A 21,060-nucleotide genomic window follows, 5' to 3' on the forward strand; every position below is an offset into this window, starting at 1 on the left:
AAATGCATATACACAGTATATATAGACATTTCTGTTTTAAGAAGATCAACAGTAAAACGTTCTGTTTCAGGTCAAAGCGTGACTCATCCCCTCGGCGTTCATTCTTCTATCGAGTCCTGCGAGCGGCTTTCCCTCTTCACCTCCTGTTCCTCCTGCTGTTGGTCCTGGCCTGCATGGTCCCTCTTTCTGAAGACGATTACAGCTGCACCTTTTCCAACAATTTTGCCCGCTCTTTCCACCCCATGTTACACTACACCAACGGTCCTCCCCCAACATGAGTCTCTCATCAAACGTGCGGCGAAGCACCTCACTTTTGTCCAACCAATATTTTAATGGTGGTATTTATATAAATTGATGTTGTACTATTTATTCCCCTTTGAGAGCCATACTACTGAGAATTTTGTTTTTTAATGTTACAGTTGGATGTGATCAAAAAATGTTTGTCCCTTTTTTGTCACAATGCTGAAAAAGAAAAACGTCAATCATTGTATGAGCTTGAATGTTAACCAATGATAATTTTTTGAAATATTTTTTAATTTTAAGCACATGACACTGATTAAGAGTTTGCAACTTGAAAAGATTAACTCTTTAGCCACAGTTTGTGGTGACATGATGAACGGCTGCTATTTAGGGATTATCTGGTCTCATTCTTAAATTTTATATGGTCTGAATGAACTGTTCTTATTTGCAAAGCCCAAAACATAAATGTATTTAAAAACGTCAAATGCACATGAACGCAGTTTAATACAGCCCTGTGTAAATAGCACATTGTTACAAATGCACTGCAAAGTAGAACACAAAGACGTGTACAGAAAGTACATTTTGGAAACATTTTACAAACATTTGTTCTGTGTTAAAAAATAAACATGGTCTACAACAAATCTGTATCACAGCTGGTACTGAATGCTTAGTTGCCAAAAAATTTTAAATCAATATTAGTGCTTCATATCAAAACAATTAATATTGGCTGCCACTATATAGAATAACATTTGGATGTTTTGTGCGTTAATTAAAATTATGTACTCGTAACATCTATCTTTATGATTCTAATCTTTGAGTTATGTTTGGTTTTAAATCGATATGATTGATTTTCTCCTTCCCTAAAATATTATTACTGTCATCTTAAACCAAACTATATAGGTTATAATCATTGTAGGCACTGCGATATTTTTATTTTTCTTGATTCTAAAAACAGGGCTTTAGATATTTCAGAGAAGTCAAAGTTCAATTTCACAAGTACATTTTTGGTAGTTGTGGTGCATCTTACAAACAGAAAGGATTTCACAGTGGAATAGTAGCAATACATTGAGCTGTCCTTAGAAAATGTTTCAATGTCTTCTACAAGCCCTTTATGGTGTTAAAGGGGTGTACAGGTGTACGGTTTTTTTTTTTTTTTTTTGTCAAAAGTAATGGATGCAAACAAAACATCCAGCTGCGAGGAATTACTGCGCTGTGACATTCTTAAGTCCTTTTTCTTACAGAATAAAATAAAATGAGGCTTGATTCAGTTCTTCTGAGCATTTGGACCAAAATTTAGTCTATGTTCACATTGCATACAAATCTCTCTCTCTTTAGCAATGACTGTTCTTACTGTCATTTTGCAAGTGATGGAATCTGATCTGTTCTGACAGTGTTGATGAGGGCATCAGTGTGATGCTGTTGTTTTCGTTTACAAAAAGCGCGAGTTGCAAATGTACGGTTTAAAACAAAAATGGAAAAGTAGAAACTGTATGTTGCATTGTGGCGCAGATTTCATTGGAATGGGTGCATGAGGCCACAGTAGGTGCGTTTCCATTACAGATTTGCGCAAAACTTTGGTGATATTTTATAAATGTCGATGAAAAAAGTATTGCGAAATGATGGGATTTTCATTAACCAGTGTTATGAAACTAAAGCGTAACCTTTTGCCTCTTGCGGATAAGTCATGGCAACAGGTTTTGGTGGGATTTTGACTATATTTATTCAAAGGAGATATATGCGTGTATCTTTACAGAAGCAGCACAGAGAGCCGAGCTGGAATAAACACAAGCATTTACTAGAGTGGCCACAATCAGCTTCAGTGGCCTTATCAGAGCGTGTGCCGTCTAAATTTTCTAAGCATTAATGGTATGGAAAGCCCCTTATACTGGAGAGTGGCCAAGTATCAAGAGTTTCTTGGAGGTTATAGTACATCGAAGAATGATCATATGACTGTTTACATATGCCATGTTTTGCGAATTATTCCTTTTTCAAATTGCCTTAAAAACCACCTCATGCGAGCGTAAAAACTTTTTTACGATGTATGGGCATTTTGCGAAATTTACGAGTTTCCATTAGGCATATTTTCAATTTGCGATGTCAATTTGTGCAATTTGAAGGGTAATGGAAACGCATATTGCAATCCAAAAAAGCTTATGAAATCCAAAATCCAAACCATAATCGATTTTCAAACCTCCAGCAATTGGGTTTTGTAAAAAAGTACATTTCTAAAAGTACATACATTATTTTTTTTGTGGTTCAGGCTACATAAGACCAAAAAAAAAAACTGTTCAGAATGAGTTCTGTGAAAATAAAAGGGATTTCACAACAAATGTCAAATATAAAGAAAAAAATCTGGTGATTTTCATCTCGAGAAATCCTATTCCACTCTTTTAATGTCTATTTTGTTGCCCATTCTCCCGAAACTAGAGATCATTCTTCAGCGCTGTAGAGAAAAATTTTAAACATTTAACATGATATTTTTTTTCATCTTGTAGTTATTTTAAGATTTATGGAAGAATTTTAGCTGGCAACATCCTGCGAAATTAATGTACAAACTAAATATTTTATAAAACATCAGTAAAACTATTTTTATTTATGTCAACATCAGCACCTGCATTATGAAAGAACTACTCTAGCTATGTCTCACCAGAAATGGTTTAGGGTCTTAAGGTCCCGCCAGGGTCCCGCCATGCTGAGAAGTGCAGGTGAAGGTCTCCTGGACGCATTTGCTCTCTTTGGGAACAGGATCCGCTTGAGGGCCGGAGTGAGACAGACGTGAGCCGTGCATGATATGAGCGTCCAGCATCTCCAGAAGCAGGTCATACAGAGGAACCATCTTCTTCATCTTCATGGAGTGGAGGTGGTCCATGCCTTTGTTACTAGAGATGGTGGATATAGTCAGTGGAAGGTTTTGCACAAATAAAAAGTTAAAAATATTAATACAACAAAGGCTATAGGTGCAATGGTTCAAGGAATCCTTTTGGAAAACTAAAGTGGTTCAATAATTTCAAGCTAACTTTTTGCAAAAACGTTTAAGATACAGTACAGGTTATTTAAAGTAGTTCAACAGAATAAGCTAACCCTTTTAAAAAGGTGTTTTAAAATATTTTTTTCTAGTAGTAAACTAGTTAGACTAGGTGTCCAAATGAACTGTCATTGTAATAATTATTTAATAATAATAATTATTGAGCCCAGAAATAACTCAATTTTGCAGTCTTCAAGGCAAATTACTGTGTTTATGAAGCACAAGCCACATTTTTTGAGTGATGTACAGTCAAAGAAGTGACCTGTGTCAATAGTTCCTTGTTGAAGGTTTTTATTGTCTGTACCTGACATGCCTTATGTGCGAGAGCAGCATGAGCAGATGGGCTAGTCTGGTTGAGCGCTGTTGGAAGCTCAGGCCCGTCTTCGAGATGGCCCAAACCAGAGCATCCGTCACCGAGTCCAGCAGACACAGCAGCTTCGAGCGGCTCTGCAGCTCCTCTCCTCCCTCCGCCGAACTCAGACACATGTCTGCAATGACGCACAAGCGCAGGTTTGCAGAGATTAAAGCCACCGGATGCTGACATTTACAGCCGTTTGAAATAATAGAGGGTGATACCCAAATAAGCATCCAATCCAAAAAATATCCCATTTAAAAACAACGCAACACATCTAGAGTGATAAAATAAGTTCTACCGAGGAGACAAAGTGAAGACATCTGTTGGGGGCTGAGAATGAAGAGATAATGCATAAGGAAAAGAAAGATCAAAAGTTCAGAGGAATCAGAGCGGGAAGAAATACTGCTTCCTTCAGACATTAAACACTTAGCAGGTACTGTCTGTTAGTTGCACAAGCATGTGCTATGAAATGGATACTTTGAGCAAAGGCATGTTGTCCCCATTAAGACTTAAAGCAAGGATAGTAGTGACCCTCTGAGTTATAGGCCTGGATTGAACACTATTTACTATGGCTTTGTGGAGGTCAGCAGTCTTTTTGGACTTTTGATAACAGGGACAGTAAGAGGACAGGAAATGAAGGGGTGTGTGATCACTGCATGACACCAGCTGGAATCGAACCTACTTCTCCCGTGTGAGAATCACTGCTGTATGTCTGAAGCACAAGAACTAGACCACAGAACTCATTTATAATCAACAGAGCCAAAAGACTGTTTATGGATGTTTTTTTTTTCTTTTTTACTTTAAAATTAAGTGCTACAGACAAACTGTATATATTTAATGTATTTAATTTAGCTTGCAGCTTGTGCTAAAAAATGAAAACATAAAAAATCTGCCATTTATTAAAGTATATAACAGTGAAAAGATACAAAATTATATTTAGCAATAAATCTTTTTATGCTTCACAATGTTTTTAAAATGTTATTCTGCATATTGTCATAAATTTTACTCAACATTGTTAACAGATTATTTAACAAATAATACAAAAAATACACTACTACTCGAAAGTTTTGGGTCAGGAAGTTTTTCTTTTTTATGAATACTTTTATTCAGCAAAGATGCATTAAATTAGTCAAATTTATTCAGTATAGCTGTTTTCTACATTTAGAATTCTAAGAAATGTTTCTTGATCAGCAAATCAGCATTTTGGAATGATTTCTGAAGGATCATGTGAGACTGAAGACTGTAAAAAAATATTTTACAAAATACTTTATAATATAAAAGGTTACGTATTAATACTGAATGTTAAGTAACTTTTAAACAACAGAGCCTGATATCATACAGACCATACAATTTCACAATAGAACATCTGCAGTGAGTTTGATTTCATATATTTTTCTAAAGTCAAAAAAAGATAAGATAAAGAAAACAAGAAAACAAGAACACAGTTTTTTTCAGAATGTGTTGAAACATTAAACTGAGATCCACTGTTTGTCCTACAGAGAAGGTCAACAAAACATACACATTCATTTATATATATATATATATATATATATATATATATATATATATATATATATATATATATATATATATATATATACATTTGTTTTAATAAAATATGCTTTCACATCTCATAAAACCTTCAATGAGAAGAACACTCACTGGAGTTGAGAAGGATCATGGCTTTGAGACAAGCATACTCCTCTCGCTGTAACTTCAGTTCTCTGAACCTGGACGTGGCTGCCAACAGCATATCAAAGATCTCCGCAAACCCCTGCACACAGCTGCCTTCGTCCCTGACAAACACAAAGACACTGAGCAGTCTCACAAATTAGCTTCACACCATCAGAAACCCAGGACCGGGCCTCAGTCTCAAACCTCAGTAGTCCTTTTCCAAACTTGGCACCTACTGATAGTACAAATGGAGAAGTCTGTACAGAGCGTCAATGGAAAATCAGAGCACTAGTGCTCTCTGAGACGCTGAGACGTGCTGCAATTGGGTCTGCAGCAGTGAATGAAGCTGGAAATGGCTCTAACACTTCATTAAAACTTGTGAGAACAGAGAGAACAAAGATACTGTTACTTCCATTTAGCTTTAAACAAGACTTAATCACAACCCATACACCATTGTACTTCCTTACTGTATCTAAGTCTTATTTTATGGATTTTGTTGAATAATACTGAGAGTCATTAAAGGGAGCAGTAGACAGAGAGAATGCATGCACTATTTTTTTGGCACTTTTTAATGCTGAAAAGCAATTTATAAAGTTAAACTCAGGGATTCAGTTTGCTATGATATGATGAATTCCTTATCCAAAACGCAGCCCATGAAAATACAGTAAATGTCTGGCAGCATTTCAAATGGTGAGCTTATTTAAAAGCATGTTTGGAACAGTTTAGAAGTGTAGTCCAGTATACATTCTGCGTAGCATCTGTAACACTGGCCCAATTTTATGTTATCTATTTTTTTTGTCACATTACAACATTGGTACACACCATGTTAGATGGTACAAAGGGCAGTAGAGCAGAGGCAGGGTGATCATACACAAGCCATGGCTGAATCAGTTCCTGTCTTCCCGCATCTCTCTAATTCAAAGACAATGTATGTATGAACTGCATTTTTGGGGGATAAATGCACTGAAGAAATGTATAAATCCAGACAAAATGAGTGTAATGTCATGTTATTGACTGTCTATGGTGTAAAGCCTTGTTAGCCATGGTTAGTCAAAGTTAGCTGTGCCAACCTTAACCCTCTGAGGTCTATGGGTATTTTTGGGGCCTGGAGAAGTTTTGTCATGCCCTGACATTTGTGCTTTTTTCAGTTGCTTATACAGGTGCTGGTCATATAATTAGAATATCATGAAAAAGTTGAATTATTTAACTAATTCCATTCAAAAAGTGAAACGTGTATATTATATTCATTCATTACACACAGACTGATATATTTCAAATGTTTATTTCTTTTAATTTTGATGATTATAACTGACAACTAAGGAAAATCCCAAATTCTGTATCTCAGAAAATGTGAATATTATTTAAGACCAATACAAAGAAAGGATTTTTAGTAAACTTGACCAACTGAAGTTAAAGGTTAAGATCAGGAGAGTTTGCTGGCCAATTAAGAACAGGGATACCATGGTCCTTAAACCAGGTGTGCGCAGGTGCCAAGTCCTGTTGGAAAATGAAATCTGCATCTCCATAAAGTTGGTCAGCAGCAGGAAGCATGAAGTGCTCTGCGTTGACCTTGGACCTCAGAAAACACAGTGGACCAACACCAGCAGATGACATGGCACCGCAAACCATTACTGACTGTGGAAACTTTACACTGGACCTCAAACAACATGGATTATGTGCCTCTCCTCTCTTCCTCCAGACTCTGGGACCCTGATTTCCAAAGGAAATGCTAAATTTACTTTCATCAGAGAACATAACTTTGGACCACTCAGCAGCAGTCCAGTCCTTTTTGTCTTTAGTCCAGGGCGAGACGCTTCTGATGCTGTCTGTTCTGCAACAGCTGAAACCCATGTCTTCCATATGTCTTGGATTCTTGAAGCACTGACTCCAGCTGCAGTCCACTTGTGAATCTCCCCCACATTTTTGAATGGGTTTAGTTTCACAATCCTCTCCAGGGTGCAGTTATCCCTATTGCTTGTACACTTTTTTCTACCACATCTTTTTCTTCCCCTCACCTCTCTATTAATGTGCTTGGACACAGAGCTCTGTGAACAGCCAGCCTCTTTTGCAATGACCTTTTGTGTCTCGCCCTCCTTGTGCAAGGTGTCAATGGTCGTCTTTTGGACAACTGTCAAGTTAGCAGTCTTCCCCATGATTGTGTAGCCTACAGAATTAGACTGAAAGACCATTTAAAGCCTTTGCAGGTGTTTTGAGTTAATTAGCGGAATAGAGTGTGACACCAGCTGTCTTCAATATTGAACCTTTCCACAATATTCAAATTTTCAGAGATACTGAATTTAGGATTTTCCTTAGTTGTCAGTTATAATCATCAAAATTAAAGGAAATAAACATTTGAAATACATCAGTCTGTGTGTAATGAATGAATATAATATACAAGTTTCACTTTTTGAATGGAATTAGGGAAAAAATCAACTTTTTGTTGATAACCTAACTATATGACTAGCACCTGTAAACATCTCATTGGCTAAAGTCTAATATCACTGTAATCAGCACAAACTGGGCTATCATAATTTATGAGCAGCATGTATGTACATGAGTGTGTTTTTGAGAAAACAATGTTTATGCATGGTTAGTGAAAAACTAAAAATTTTAAATCACTTGAATAAGGCAATAAAACACATACAGAACATTGGTTCCTAGGACTTTTGAGAACTGGAGCTTGTAGCCTAAAATTTTCATTTCTAAATTATGTGAAAATCATCTTGTTTACTCACAGAAAACAATATATTGATTTTCATTTTCTATGCGAGAAGGCGTGAACTATCGTGCAGTATGTTGTCATTTACACCTGAGAAGACAAAGACCAGCATAATGAGCTGTATAATGAGCCGGTCAGTCAGGTGTGTGTCTGAGAGGGAAGCATTACAAGAAAGAACGTTATGACAAAATAAATGTATATATTTTTATGTTTGTAGTTTATTTAGAATATATTTAATTATCCCACAAAATAATTTAATATTCACTTGCGAGTGCAGTTTATTAGGAACAATCAAAGCTGACTTTCAAAGCTGAATTTTTTGCATCATTGCTCAAGTCACACACTGCTTTTCTAAAAAAAATATATATATTTTTTTATTATTATTATTATTATTATTCATGTGGAAAAGAGCTGAGAATATTTTTTTCAGGGTTTTTTTAATATAAATTGAAAGAACAGTATTGTTTGTAACATTCACATTTATATTATTTACATCAAGCTTTTAGTGTATATTGTTATTGAAACTTCATAATGTTTCAATGTTGGCACAGGTAACTTTGACTAACCATGGCTAACGTGGCTTTACACTCTCAAGTGACTACAGTCTGTATATCAAAATGTCATCAACATATAATCAGTGCCTTAAATCCCCTACTGTAAATAATGACCATCTAAAGCATGTGAGATTTAAAAAAAAAAAAACATTCAAAGCACAGATAGATGGATGTGCCTGTTCATAAATTAGGCAATGGGAAGGATAAACACCACTAAGTGAGACTAGTTACCTGCTGAGACTGAGGTCTGGGGAGAAAACGAGCTTCCCAGGATGATTAACAGACCGCCACATCAGTCCCAGCATCAGCACCTCTAACCAGCAGCACTCCAGCAAATGGACCTGGTCAAAAAGGCCGATCTCCACGAAACCTGCAGGGAGAAAAAAGCACTTACTAACAACTGCATGCCCTGCAATCCATAGCATTCAAACCCAATCAATAGTTTGCAGGTAATCATAATTAGCACAGTAGTTCATTTCAGTAGGCAACTGAATGAAACTGAATGAGAAAAGGCTTGTGTCGCCACACAAGAAGCTCATCCCTGGGGATCGAAAAAGGGTAAGAGGGAGGGTTTGCTGATGTTCCTCAGAATAAACAACTGCTCATGTTCAGAATCAAAAGCCAAGAATTAATTAAAACTATTAATCAGACAAGAAAATATTAAACATCAAACACATTTGAAAAAAGATTAAAGGTAGGGTAGGCAGTTTCAGAGATGCTATCAATGGCAATCTAGTTTTGAGAGCATGAGATCCCCTCTCTGCAAATCACTCTCCAAAGCCATTCTTCCATCAAACATATGAATGCACCAGGGGCTAACCAGCGACACGATGAGAGACACTGGTGCATATGTCAATAACAATGCCTTCCATTCTCGCTTATTCTGCAATAGCATAATGGAACGCACTTTATTGTTGTGCTCTGAGCAAGGGATACAGTTCCTTCATTGCAAATTTAAGGTTGAGGAATGATAAATCATTTGCCTGTGTATCACTAATAGATATGCCATATATGTGTGTTTGTAAATATGCTGAATATCAAATCTATTAGAAAACCCCAAGGGATATGTTGAATAAAAAAAAAAAAAAAATTGTACAATTGTATTTCAAAGCTTCCGAGTTCGCTCACAAAACTTTTGCATTTCTCAGGAAACTTTTCTGTTTTCTTGCAAAAGTATTGCTTTGTCTTTTTTCCAACTTTGTGTTAGCTTGCAAAATCACTGAAATATAGTTTTCCCTCCTACTTCTAAATTTTTTAAATCACCAATTTTGCGAGAGAATTTAAAAGTTTTAAGAGCAAATGTTACTAGGGGGGAAATATCAAATGTACAGTACCTGTAGGGCAGGGGTGTCCAAGCTCAGTCCTGGAGGATCAGTGTCCTGCAGAGTTTAGCTCCAACCACCACAAACACACCTGAACCAGCTAATTAAGATCTTACTACACATTCTAGAAACTTCCAGACAGGTGTGTTGAGGCAAGTGGAGCTAAACTCTGCAGGAGACGGCCCTCCAGGACCTGCTGTATTAAACACACTGATGCATTACAAAAGTTCAATGTTAACCTGTTAAATGTCACCCCGTCCCATATACGGGACGCCTACGTTGACTATACTTTAATACAATAAAATTTAATCTAATTTTGACAAACTATATATCGTTGGAAAGGTCTAAGACTCCCAAATATATATTATACCTATATTTTTTGTTAAAAATTATGTAGGAAAAGTAATAGATCAATTTATGACAAGAGTGCACCCTCAGAAATCTACATTACAAAAGGAGCTTTGACCTTTGTTTAAAAATAAGACTTCTTTTCTCTATCACATTTTAGAAATCATCAGAAGTTATATATCACTTGAAAACATAAAATCTCAAAATTCATCCTTTAAAACCCTTTTTAAAATCAGACATTGCATTACCATGTAAATGGCACATTATAAAAATGTAGGTTTGTATCATGCACATTCAAGTCTATCTTCAAAAACGTGAGTGACAGTTAACAGGTTAAATCGCTTCCAACCAGAAAATGTATTTAATCCATCAGCTATAAAAATGGTTATAATAAATATATTTTTGCAGCCCAAAACATTGAAAATAATTAGCATTTTTTTATTTATTTATTTGTATTTATTTTTTTTTTAATATAAATTCATAAAATGTGTATCATCTGTGGTTAAGCATGACTTGAGGATATGTTTTGTTCAACAACATCAATTACACACAGTGGTCAAATTGAATCTGAAACTGTTTGCTTTAAAAACATTCATTAATCTAAACAAAAAAAAATACTTACCCACACAGTCACAACCATGTTTATTTGAGTTTAGGTGCTTGAGAATGAAGTGAAATGTAACTGTTGTACACCTCATGCAGCAACTTGTTAGAAACATTTTAAAAGCATAATTCAACTCTAAACATTTTTGAACATGTTATAATGTAATAATTGTAATTTACAATATCCTAAATTCAGATGATGACAAATTATCCTCAAGTAATGTTAACCACATTCCTTGCTGTACTCATAAATGGACAAATGCTACTCTAGGAAAAACCCATTGGAAATTCCATTGAATCAGATTTGCAGGTTCGGTCTCCAAACTGATGCTGACTGACTAATGCTGCTCTTTTCCATGTGGATTTGCAGTTATGCAGATTTGTGTTATTTGAAGTTCTATAAATGCACAGAAATCTCATAACACACTTTGCTAGTGCTATAAATGAATGTTTTTTTTCTTATGAATCTGGTTATACATTCACCTGGAATTTTCTTGGCCCAGCTGATCATGTGAACAAGCTCTTTGTCCGCCAGGTTGGTCAGTGACATCATGACGTTGGCCTCAGTGAAAGGCTTCTTCACATCCTTCATGAGGTAAATCTCGGGTGGCTCTGCATCCATGATTCGAGCGATTAGCTCCTCGGGGCTCAACGCCATGGTAACCACCTTATTTCCACTGAGGGGACGTTGGACAGTTTTTATTTCTTGAGATCTCGGGCCACTTGTTCTCATCCTGCCAGAGAATCGTGTCAGTCGGTTCTGCTGTGCTCCTCTTTGTTGGTAGCTGCTACGATCTCTCCGTAACCCTTTGAAAAAAACGCCATGTAAATTTCACAATTCACTTCAACCTAATCTATGCTGGTTTAAAGGATTATACTGGAACATGTTCTAAATATACAAGCAATAGTCTAATGTGTGTTTGTTTGACCAATGGTAGACAGAAGGGGGGTTCATGAACAATCATCACCTTTGCATATATGTTTGGAGCCAATAGTTGTACAGAAATGACACACTTTCCCTTTAATTACAGCTTAGGCTTAAACCAGTGGTTCTCAAGGCTGTGAAAGTAGACTGTCCTACAAAAACGGATGAGGATGGACGCCAACAGTCTCCACAGCTACACAGGCTTAATTTAACTAGCACTGGATTTTGGAGGAACAAGCCCTCCAAGACACTCACCCAACTCAAAAACAGCTTAAAAGACCACATGTAAGACAGTCTGGTTCAAGTATGTGTGAATTATTATTATGAGAAATCTTAAAAATTATGTATGATCAGATCAATTTTGAGTAATTTATATGGGTTGTTTTGGTGCAACTTTTGACCAACATCTACAGTATAAATAATCAGGGCTCTATCACATTATCATTACAAAGGTGATACATATAAAAACTTCATGGCATGATAGCTTTTTAATATTGGCACATAAATTTCAAAGTCCATGACTTTGGACAAAACTCAGCAGCAATCTCTGATGAAGTAATTGGTAACTGTGTGGGTGTAGAAAGGGTGTCGGTAGGGAGGAATGGAAAACAATTGAGTCCCACCACATTTCATCATTCCAACTTCGTAACATTTTCGGAGACGGCAGGCCTGGCAGCTTTTGCGGCGGTTCTTGTCGATGGTGCACTGGTTGGTGGCAGGGCAGATGTAGTCATTGTGTCCTGAGAAAATGGATCAGATCAGATGTTTATAGACTGTAAAGCAGAGTGACCAGTGTGGCCTTATATAGAGATTAAAATAGCACAGCTACTGTATGTAGGTAAGGCAAGGCAAGTTTATTTATATAGCACATTTCGTACACAATGGTAATTCAAAGTGCTTTACATAAAAGTAATAATGAAGAAAAATAATAATGAAGAAAAATAATACATTTTAAAAGCAATTTTAAAACGTTTACAATTATTTTAAAAAATGTACTTATTTAAAATTATTTTACATAAAAAAACAGTGAAAATATAGTGCAATCAGTTCGGACATTGCACAGTGCTCATTCAATAAATGCACAGCTAAACAGATGGGTTTTGAGTCTAGATTTAAATGTGACTAGTGTTTTAGCAAATCTGATCTCTTCTGGAAGCTGATTCCAACTGCGGGCGGCATAGTAACTAAAGGCAGACTCCCCTTGTTTTGTGTGAACCCTTGGTATTTCTAACGGACTCGATCCTAATGATCTGAGTGGTCTGTTAGGTTTATATTCAGTGAGCATATCTGCAATATATTTCAGTTCTAGGTCATTTAGTGACTTATATACGAGTAAAAGTACTTTAAAATCAATCCTAAATGTAACTGGAAGCCAGAGTAAGGACCTGAGGACTGGTGTGATATGCTCAGATTTTCTTGTTCTAGTCAGAATCCTGGCAGCAGCATTCTGGATGAGCTGCAGCTGTCTAATGGTCTTTTTGGGAAGGCCCATGAGGAGCCCATTACAATAGTTCACCCTGCTGGTGATAAAGGCATGAACAAGTTTCTCCAAGTCTTGGCTGGAAACAAAACATCTAATTCTTGCACTGTTTTCTAAATTAAAGTATGCTGATTTAGTTACTGCTTTGACATGACTACTGAAACTAAGGTCTGTCTCCAGAATCACACCAAGATTCCTGACTTGATTTTTAGCTGTTTGACCTCTAGAGTCAAGGTGTGCATTCACCTTGAAAACTTCATCTTTGTTTCCAAATGCAATGACTTCAGTTTTTTTCCTTGTTTAACTGAAGAAAGTTCTGGAACATACAACTATTAATTTCATCAATGCATTGGCAGAGGGAGTCAATGGGGCTGTAGTCATTTGGAGATAAGGCTAGGTAAATCTGGGTTTCATTAGCATAGCTGTGATAGGCAATTTGGTTCTTTCTCATTATTTGACTAAGTGGAAGCATATACAGGCTAAACAAGAGCGGTGCAAGAATTGAGCCTTGTGGGACTCCGCATGTCATGGACGTCCACTTAGACTTATGCTCTCCTATACTCACATAATAGCCTCTCCCTTCTAACTATGACCTGAAACATTTGAGTACCATCCCAGAAAGCCCGTCCCAGTTTTCCAGTCTCTCTAGTAGTATGTTATGATCGACAGTGTCAAAAGCAGAACTGAGATCTAGCAATACCAGCACGTGTTGTGATGCCGTCGAAAACCCGATTGAAAATTATCCAGGTATCCATTTGAGTTTAAGTATTTGTTCAGCTAATTAAAAACTACCTTTTCTATAATTTTGCCTATAAAAGGAAGATTAGATATTGGTCTAAAATTGCTCAAAATGATGTTATCAAGATTGCTCTTTTTCAGGAGGGGCTTAACAACTGCAGTTTTTAAGGAGTTTGGAAATGTCCCAGAAAGAAGTGAGGCATTCACCACTTCTAAAAGATCTGCTTCTAAGCAGTTAAGTACACTTTTGAAAAAAGATGTGGGAAGTGTGTCAAGATAGCAGGTTGAAGATTTAAGGTGCTGCACTATGTCTTCCAGAATTTTGTTATCAATTGCTTCAAAAACAGACATAGTATCTTTTTGATATTGTGGCCGAATCTGTCTGATCTCTGCATTACTTGAGGATGTGCTACTCGCCTTCCTGATATTGATGGTCTTCTCAGAAAAGAAAGAAGCAAACTCATTGTATTTGCTGTCTGAGAGAATTTCACTGGGAATCTGACTTGGGGGGTTTGTCAGTCTCTCAACAGTAGCAAAAAGAGTAAGAGTGTTATTTAAGTTACTGTTTATAAGGTTAAAAAGAAATTCTGTCTATCTGTGGCTAGTTTCACATTAAAAGCATGAAGGCTGTCTTTATAGATGCTATAGTGAATTTCAAGTTTTGTCTTCTGCCACATCCGCTTGACTTTTCTGCATTGTCTTTTCGTAGTCTGAACTGCTGTTGATTTTCTCCAAACTGATTTCTGTCTGTTTGTTTTCTTACTGACTATTATTGGAGCAATATCATAAATAATGTACAACATTGGTTGTCTGGGAGAACGGAAAAATAATAGTGTAGAATCATTATATAAAAATATTTGAGTGCAGAATCCATGACTGACTAATTAGAATAAATTATTCCAGAGTTAAATTAGCATTTCTGAAGGAAAATGTGGCTTTTGAGGCATCATAATACACTGTAAAGATGGCTGTTTATGGTTATTTTAGCCCAGATCGCCCAGATTTTTTATATCGGTGCATCCCTAATAATAAGTAAACAAAAAAGTACATGAGTCTTATCAGAGAGCAATACCTTGTATACTTCTCTTGAAGAAGGCTTTGCATCCTTCACACGACCACACGCCATAATGATACCCAGAAGCGTAATCGCTACAGACAGCACAGTAGTGCATGTCAGCTTTTCCTCTCAAAGAGGTAGAAGTCTCCTCTGCTACTGCTACCCTCTTTGCCAGCGGTTTGCTATGGAGCAGAGAGAACACATGCATCTGAGTAGCTTTTAAGCTAGTAGCTAGACAGCCATTATTTTATTTAATTGTCTGAAATAAAAAAATTAATAATTGTATTTCCACTTACCAGTTTTCCTCTTCGCCGTGATCATGTGGTGTAAGTTCCGCCCAGGTCCCACCAGTTGGTTGGTTTGGTTGTAGTCGAGTCTGTTGCTGATGCAATGCAAGTGAGGAAACGTGGCTATGAGGTGGCCAAAACAAGGTGGGGCTTAGCGACTGCCGCACCGATGGGCAGTCGGACAGAGGAGATGTGCCGTAACCCAGCAGAGAGGGACTGTAGAAGGGCAGAGTGGTGAAGTCATGGCCGAGGTCTGTGTAAGGTGATGGGATGCAGATGGGGTGGCTCTCCACTGGTAGGGATGGAGAGGAGGCGTTAAAGGTAGGAGAGAGGACGTGGCCTCCCATCCTGCTGGAGTCAACTTCCTGCAGCTGAAGTAGAGAACTGTCTCCCTCGGCATACTCGGACATGGCGAAGGCGTACGAGTTCAGTGCTGTCATATCATCAACAGGGAACTGTTGATGTACTGTAAGTCATGTTGACTTCCTCACACATCGATAATGAAACCTGCTGCAGCCTAATACACAATGATTATAGTGTTAAATTAAAGCACTGCTAAGATTATTCAATAGTGAGCAGTTATGAACAGTTTTTAACTTTCAATCTCTCGAAGAAAAGCACATTCAAAGAATCAATGGCCTATTGAAAGCAAATTCAAATGGCTTTCAAACAAAATCGGCATACCAACAACTTATCAGTCTATGGCGAAATATAATATAATCAGTCTAGAATGCTTTTTCCAACTTCAGATGCACTCATAAAATGTTAAGGTCTCTGGTGGCCAAGGATTTTTAAATGTTTCTATATCACATTATTTTTCACACAAACTAGACATTACACAAGAAAATATTGTATTTCTGGAAAGTTACAGGTATCAAAAAGCTTCTGCACTAGAAGATATACTGTAGGTTCATAGTTATTGCTACTGCTTAGTCATATACTCAGTAGCTAGGTAAACACATTTCATGTCATAATGGTTACTATATTGTGTATTTTAGCAGAACCAGAATGCAGTATTTACCAATCAGATTGAAACTGTCTTGTCAACACTAAAATTGAAGAATCAGCAAGATATTTAAAATATTTTTCTAGTGGAAAAAGGTCTCTCATGCTCATCAAGGTAGCATTTATTTAAATATAGATAAAAAAAATCTATATTGTGAAATATTATAGCAATTTACAATAACTGTTTTCTATTATAATATACTTTAAAATGTCATTTATTTTGGTGATGACAAAGATGGATTTTCACTTTTTAAAAAATAAAATACATTGTCTGCGTGTGTGTGTGTGTGTGTGTGTGTGTCTACTTACTCTTTATCACATTATAAATTCATGTAAAATGTGTTCTTCTTTCATAATGATCTGTATACACAGTATACACATCATTTACATTTAAATGATTTGGACCTTCTATCGAAGGTTACCTAAAAAAGTACATATTTTATCTGTTCGTGCATTCCCTGGATTGAACCCATGACTATTGACATTGCAAACCCCCTGCTCTAGAGGAACTCTCATAAAGCAGGTCACACTACAGTTTTATAGCAGATATTTGTTTGAAGCTATTAGCTTGTGAATACTGAAAAGCAACTGCGTGTCTTGCATATCTGCCTATTTTAGGTCAGTTTAATAAACTTTCAGCCTGTTTCGTACATCTCAGTGATAGTATGAATCCAGGTTGCATTCGTAAAGGCCTAAAGATCTGGCTCAGGAACATTTACATTTCTCTTAGACAGAATATCCATAAAAATTGATCAACGCACGAAGACACATTTTTGTTTCCCTCAGCTCTTTGCAGTGCTGCATTTCTAATGGCACATGTAAGTTCTTACAAATTTAAGACAGAAGTCTGTTAAAGTGACTCTTACCTATACAGTGTTGTAGACTGTACTGGCGGGAGAGGCAGCTGGCCAAAAGTGAGTCTGCCGTGGACTTTTGAACCTTCGTTTCAGTGCAGAGAGGCAACTGGCCAAAACATACCCTGCACTGAGCACAAGTAACTGCAAAATGACAGAATGACAGAAAGAAAAAAGTATGATGCTGTGAATTGCAAACAGTTTTTAACATAAAAAGGTAAAAACTTTTATTTTTAACTATTTACTATTTTTTACTATTTACTATAAACTATTAATTTTTGAAACATTAATTTGCATCGGCATGATAGGTAATAAAGATGTCAAATTGTATCCTTTTTTGCACATCACACACTACAGAAAACGACTATAAAATGATATAGTAAAAAACGGTTAATTGTTTAAATGTAAGTTACCTTACTGTATATGATGAAAAATTTTAAGTGGTTTGACATCACGTTATACATAATTTTACTGTAAAATAAATATGAGTTTTGATTTTATGTAAACCTATCATACATAACTACCATAATTACATAATTTAATTTATGCTCAAAAACAATACAGGTTGTGACATCACGTATAATTTATTCTATTTATATAGATTTGTTGCTTTTATATTTTTGTTATCAAATTATTTTAGTATCATCATGGTGTTTTGTCTTTGTATGTATAACCCTGTTAACTGTATACAAGTGTTGGCCATGTTTTATGGACAGTCCACTTATGATGCACTACTATGATTCATTGTGGCTTTCTATTATGCTGTATTATCATGGTGGTTATCAGCACATTTCAGTAGTTTTGATACATTTTGGTTGTGTATATGAAATATATGGTTATAAATTGTCATAAATTGAAATCGAGGCAACATTTTCAGTGTATTTTTGCGTTGAGTTTCTACCTCAGATTTTTTTTTGTGTACATTTTTATTGCACATTGTAAATATAGTTTACAATATTATATTTTTAACTAGCTATTTCTTATGTAAAGTGCTAAATATGCATTTAGTATGCAACTTCATACAAATCACAGAAATCTTGCTGTTGAGGTTGGTCAAACGCTGACAGTAAAATCCTCTGTTCATTCCCACCATACTGAAAACGGGGAAACTATTCTTCCCATTAAAAACCTAGTAACTTTAAACCCTCTTAACTACTATAAATCCTCTGAGAGGAGGCTAAGAGAGACTAGGATAGAACGGAAGACGGAGGAGACTCTGAAAGCGGGCCAGACTGAAGCTGCCTGCGTCAACTCTCTCCTGACAACCAGTCTGGCATGATGCATGCTCTTGAGGCAAAAGAGCGCCCGGTCACCGGCCAGCAGTGCATACCAAAAACAAAAGCCCAAGGCCGTGGTGTGATCTTCCCTCTCACTCCCTTGTCTGGCGGAAAACGGATAAGGGAGAGAAGGAGCGACGGAAACCATGCCCTGTGCAGGAGTTGTGGGAACAAGGAGGAAGACCACCGTTGAGCTTGATGCAAACCCTTAAGACTATGAACCTTCTAATAATATAGTGCATCTTAAAAATACAGCGATATATTATTAGTCTTCCTGTAATTTTAACAGTACACATTGTTAGCAACAGTAGGTCATAGGTTTGATTCCCAGGGAATGCAAGAATATAACCACCAAAAAAAGAAAACACCACAAAAAATTACATTTTATATATATATATATATATATATATATATATATATATATATATATATATATATATATATATATATATATATATATAAGTAAAAAAGAAAAAAAAAAGAAACATTCTTAATTTTGATTTTAATCATTTTATTAGTGCACATGACCTCTTAAGAGGCAAGAAAATTTAAGTTGGAATAAATGAAATACGAGAGGAATTTAGCCTTTTTTTATGGAGAATGAATCAAAAGAAACAGTGAAACACAAACTGCTTGTTGTTAAAAAAGATTCAAGAGTTAAAATCATGCACTATATAACAGTATATGTGTTACTTATAGACTTACGTCTCCACCCCACGTTAAAAACTACACATACTGTAACAGCAACTGATTTGTATTACTGTTCAACAGTTTAGTAAGAACATTGCATATTAAATATCACCACCTGCTGAAGCCAGGACAAGGTCCAAACTCACTGACACCATTACTGACTTTTGGAACAAAATGTAGTAGTTCTGCAAGTAATTCATAAATATTTGACTAATGTTCGCTGAGACTATGATCACTTACAGCAGTTTCAAGATGGACTTGATGAAATACTTAATTATCTGAATTATATGATTTAATATTAATATTTATAACAGTTGATGACAGCAGTCCTCCTTTGTCTACTAGAAACATTTGAAAATAGTCAGATTTCTATTAATAAATGAACCAACTGTAATATATTCAAACTTTCAGCCTCACGTCTCGCATTGCCTTCATTTATAAGTGAATGGATAAGATGTTCTGCACACTTCCATTAATTAACATGCTTGCGTCATTTTCGATTGAACAGTGCACGCGTAAACATGCGTACTGTAATCAAGCTCACGCGCTGAATGAATCACAGCAATGGGATTGATAGGATATAGGGCGATAGTCTACTAAAAACTGGATAGAAGACCAGTGAACCTACCTGTTGCAATCGATGTTTAGTTGATCAACAGATGGTCCACTGCGGCTTGATCTCTGAGTCGATAAATATCCCAAAAGAGAATTGCACTGCTTGATTTGATCGCTGTTAAAAGCCCGTGTAATAAGGAAATGGCCAGTGTTTTGATGAGCTGTCAGGATACATGTTAAAGAGTGCTCTGCTCCGTCTGTCACTGAACGCACGCACTTATTTGAGAGTGTGTACGTCACTGACCACACCCACCCGAATCACCTCCTCCTGCCGGACATCTGCTCTTCAACTCCGTAGTCTACGAACCGGATCATTGTTAACAACACCTGGATCATTCCATGCATCGTCTTTAAAAATAAATAAATTCATAAATAAAATAATTGTATATAGGCAAATATGAAACTGTATGACTTTGAAAAAATATGAACTGTATAAGAGTATAAAAGGAAAGTGTACCGTATGTTTTTTTGTTCGTGTGTGTGTGTGTGTGTGATCAACTTCTTTTATTGTTTTTACTTCAGCAAAACAACATCCATTCAAACAAACCGAACAGGGAAGGGGGAACAGACACATCAATAATTTTACAATCTGAAAGAAAACAAGAAAGTGTATTAATTGATATTTAGAAAAAAAAAACTTACTAGTAATACTTTGTATTACTAATTAAAATGTTTTGACTGTAACATTCTTTAAAAATATATATATATTTATGAAAAAATACCTGGGACATTTATTAATAAACTTCCAGTTTTTGCATGATAGAAATTCATGGAGAAGAAATAAATAAATAAGTGTCACACATCTGCAAACCAAAGAAGTCAAATTATTATCATGTTATCATCAAATTATTATTATGGGGACATTCATATTTACTGCAGACTCACTTGAAATACTTTTCTCCAAATGTATTATAATCTAGTCATCTTTATTTACTGTAAGCACTACCCCACAGAATATACAGAAACGTTTCTGGATTTTTCATGTCTTGGCAATATGATAATTAGGTTACAACGAACGTGAACGCTTATAAAATTACTTTAAAAGTTTTTTATTGAAAAAAAAAAACTTTTTATTGAGAACTTGAGAAAGAAAAAAAGAAAAAAAAATTATATGTATATGTTAACAGTTATAGCTGGTCTTTTGCCTTCATAAACCTTGTAGTTTAAGCTTAAGTTATTAACAGGCCAATTTTATGCAAGTGCATGGTCAAACTTGACCGAGTGACAACTGTCAAAACAAATACAACGATGATATGAACCATGTGCAATTTCAGTACAGTTTTCAAATGTTA

At 36.0% G+C, this 21,060-nt stretch overlaps 2 protein-coding genes across 3 annotated transcripts in view; one reads left to right on the forward strand and one right to left on the reverse strand.

Annotated features, from left to right (window-relative positions):
* Positions 1-530, forward strand: part of LOC113063326 (nesprin-2-like) — a 603,140-nt gene extending 602,610 nt beyond the window's left edge. The window contains exon 101 of the mRNA XM_026233640.1: positions 71-530. Within this exon, the coding sequence (XP_026089425.1) occupies positions 71-278 (208 nt within the window). The 3' untranslated portion in view covers positions 279-530. The remainder of the gene's footprint in view (positions 1-70) is intronic.
* An 852-nt stretch (positions 531-1,382) lies between these two features.
* Positions 1,383-19,992, reverse strand: LOC113063329 (estrogen receptor beta-1-like). 2 transcript variants are annotated; one of them, XM_026233644.1, is made up of 11 exons: positions 19,782-19,992; positions 17,199-17,330; positions 15,337-15,844; positions 15,056-15,222; positions 12,389-12,505; positions 11,324-11,647; positions 8,799-8,937; positions 5,283-5,416; positions 3,570-3,753; positions 2,888-3,119; positions 1,383-2,683 (listed from the first exon to the last, which is right to left on the reverse strand). In XM_026233644.1, the coding sequence occupies exons 3-10, from the start codon at positions 15,765-15,767 to the stop codon at positions 2,906-2,908; spliced, it is 1,710 nt and encodes a 569-aa protein (XP_026089429.1). In that variant the 5' UTR covers positions 15,768-15,844; positions 17,199-17,330; positions 19,782-19,992; the 3' UTR covers positions 1,383-2,683; positions 2,888-2,905. The 2 variants fall into 2 exon arrangements, with proteins under 2 accessions (XP_026089429.1, XP_026089430.1); XM_026233645.1 differs by lacking the exon at positions 17,199-17,330.
* Between the last annotated feature and the right edge of the window lie 1,068 nt (positions 19,993-21,060).

This window comes from Carassius auratus, chromosome 45, assembly GCF_003368295.1.
Source record: "Carassius auratus strain Wakin chromosome 45, ASM336829v1, whole genome shotgun sequence".
In the NCBI taxonomy this organism is placed as follows: domain Eukaryota; kingdom Metazoa; phylum Chordata; class Actinopteri; order Cypriniformes; family Cyprinidae; genus Carassius; species Carassius auratus.

Coding starts and splice junctions, on each gene's coding strand:
- LOC113063329 (XM_026233645.1), bottom strand. CDS start 15,767: ATGACAGCACTGAACTCGTACGCCTTCGCCATGTCCGAGTATGCCGAG. Junction 12,506..15,055: donor CTTCAAGAGAAGTATACAAG/GTATTGCTCTCT, acceptor CCATTTTCTCAG/GACACAATGACTACATCTGC. Junction 11,648..12,388: donor AGTTGGAATGATGAAATGTG/GTGGGACTCAAT, acceptor TTTTTTTCAAAG/GGTTACGGAGAGATCGTAGC.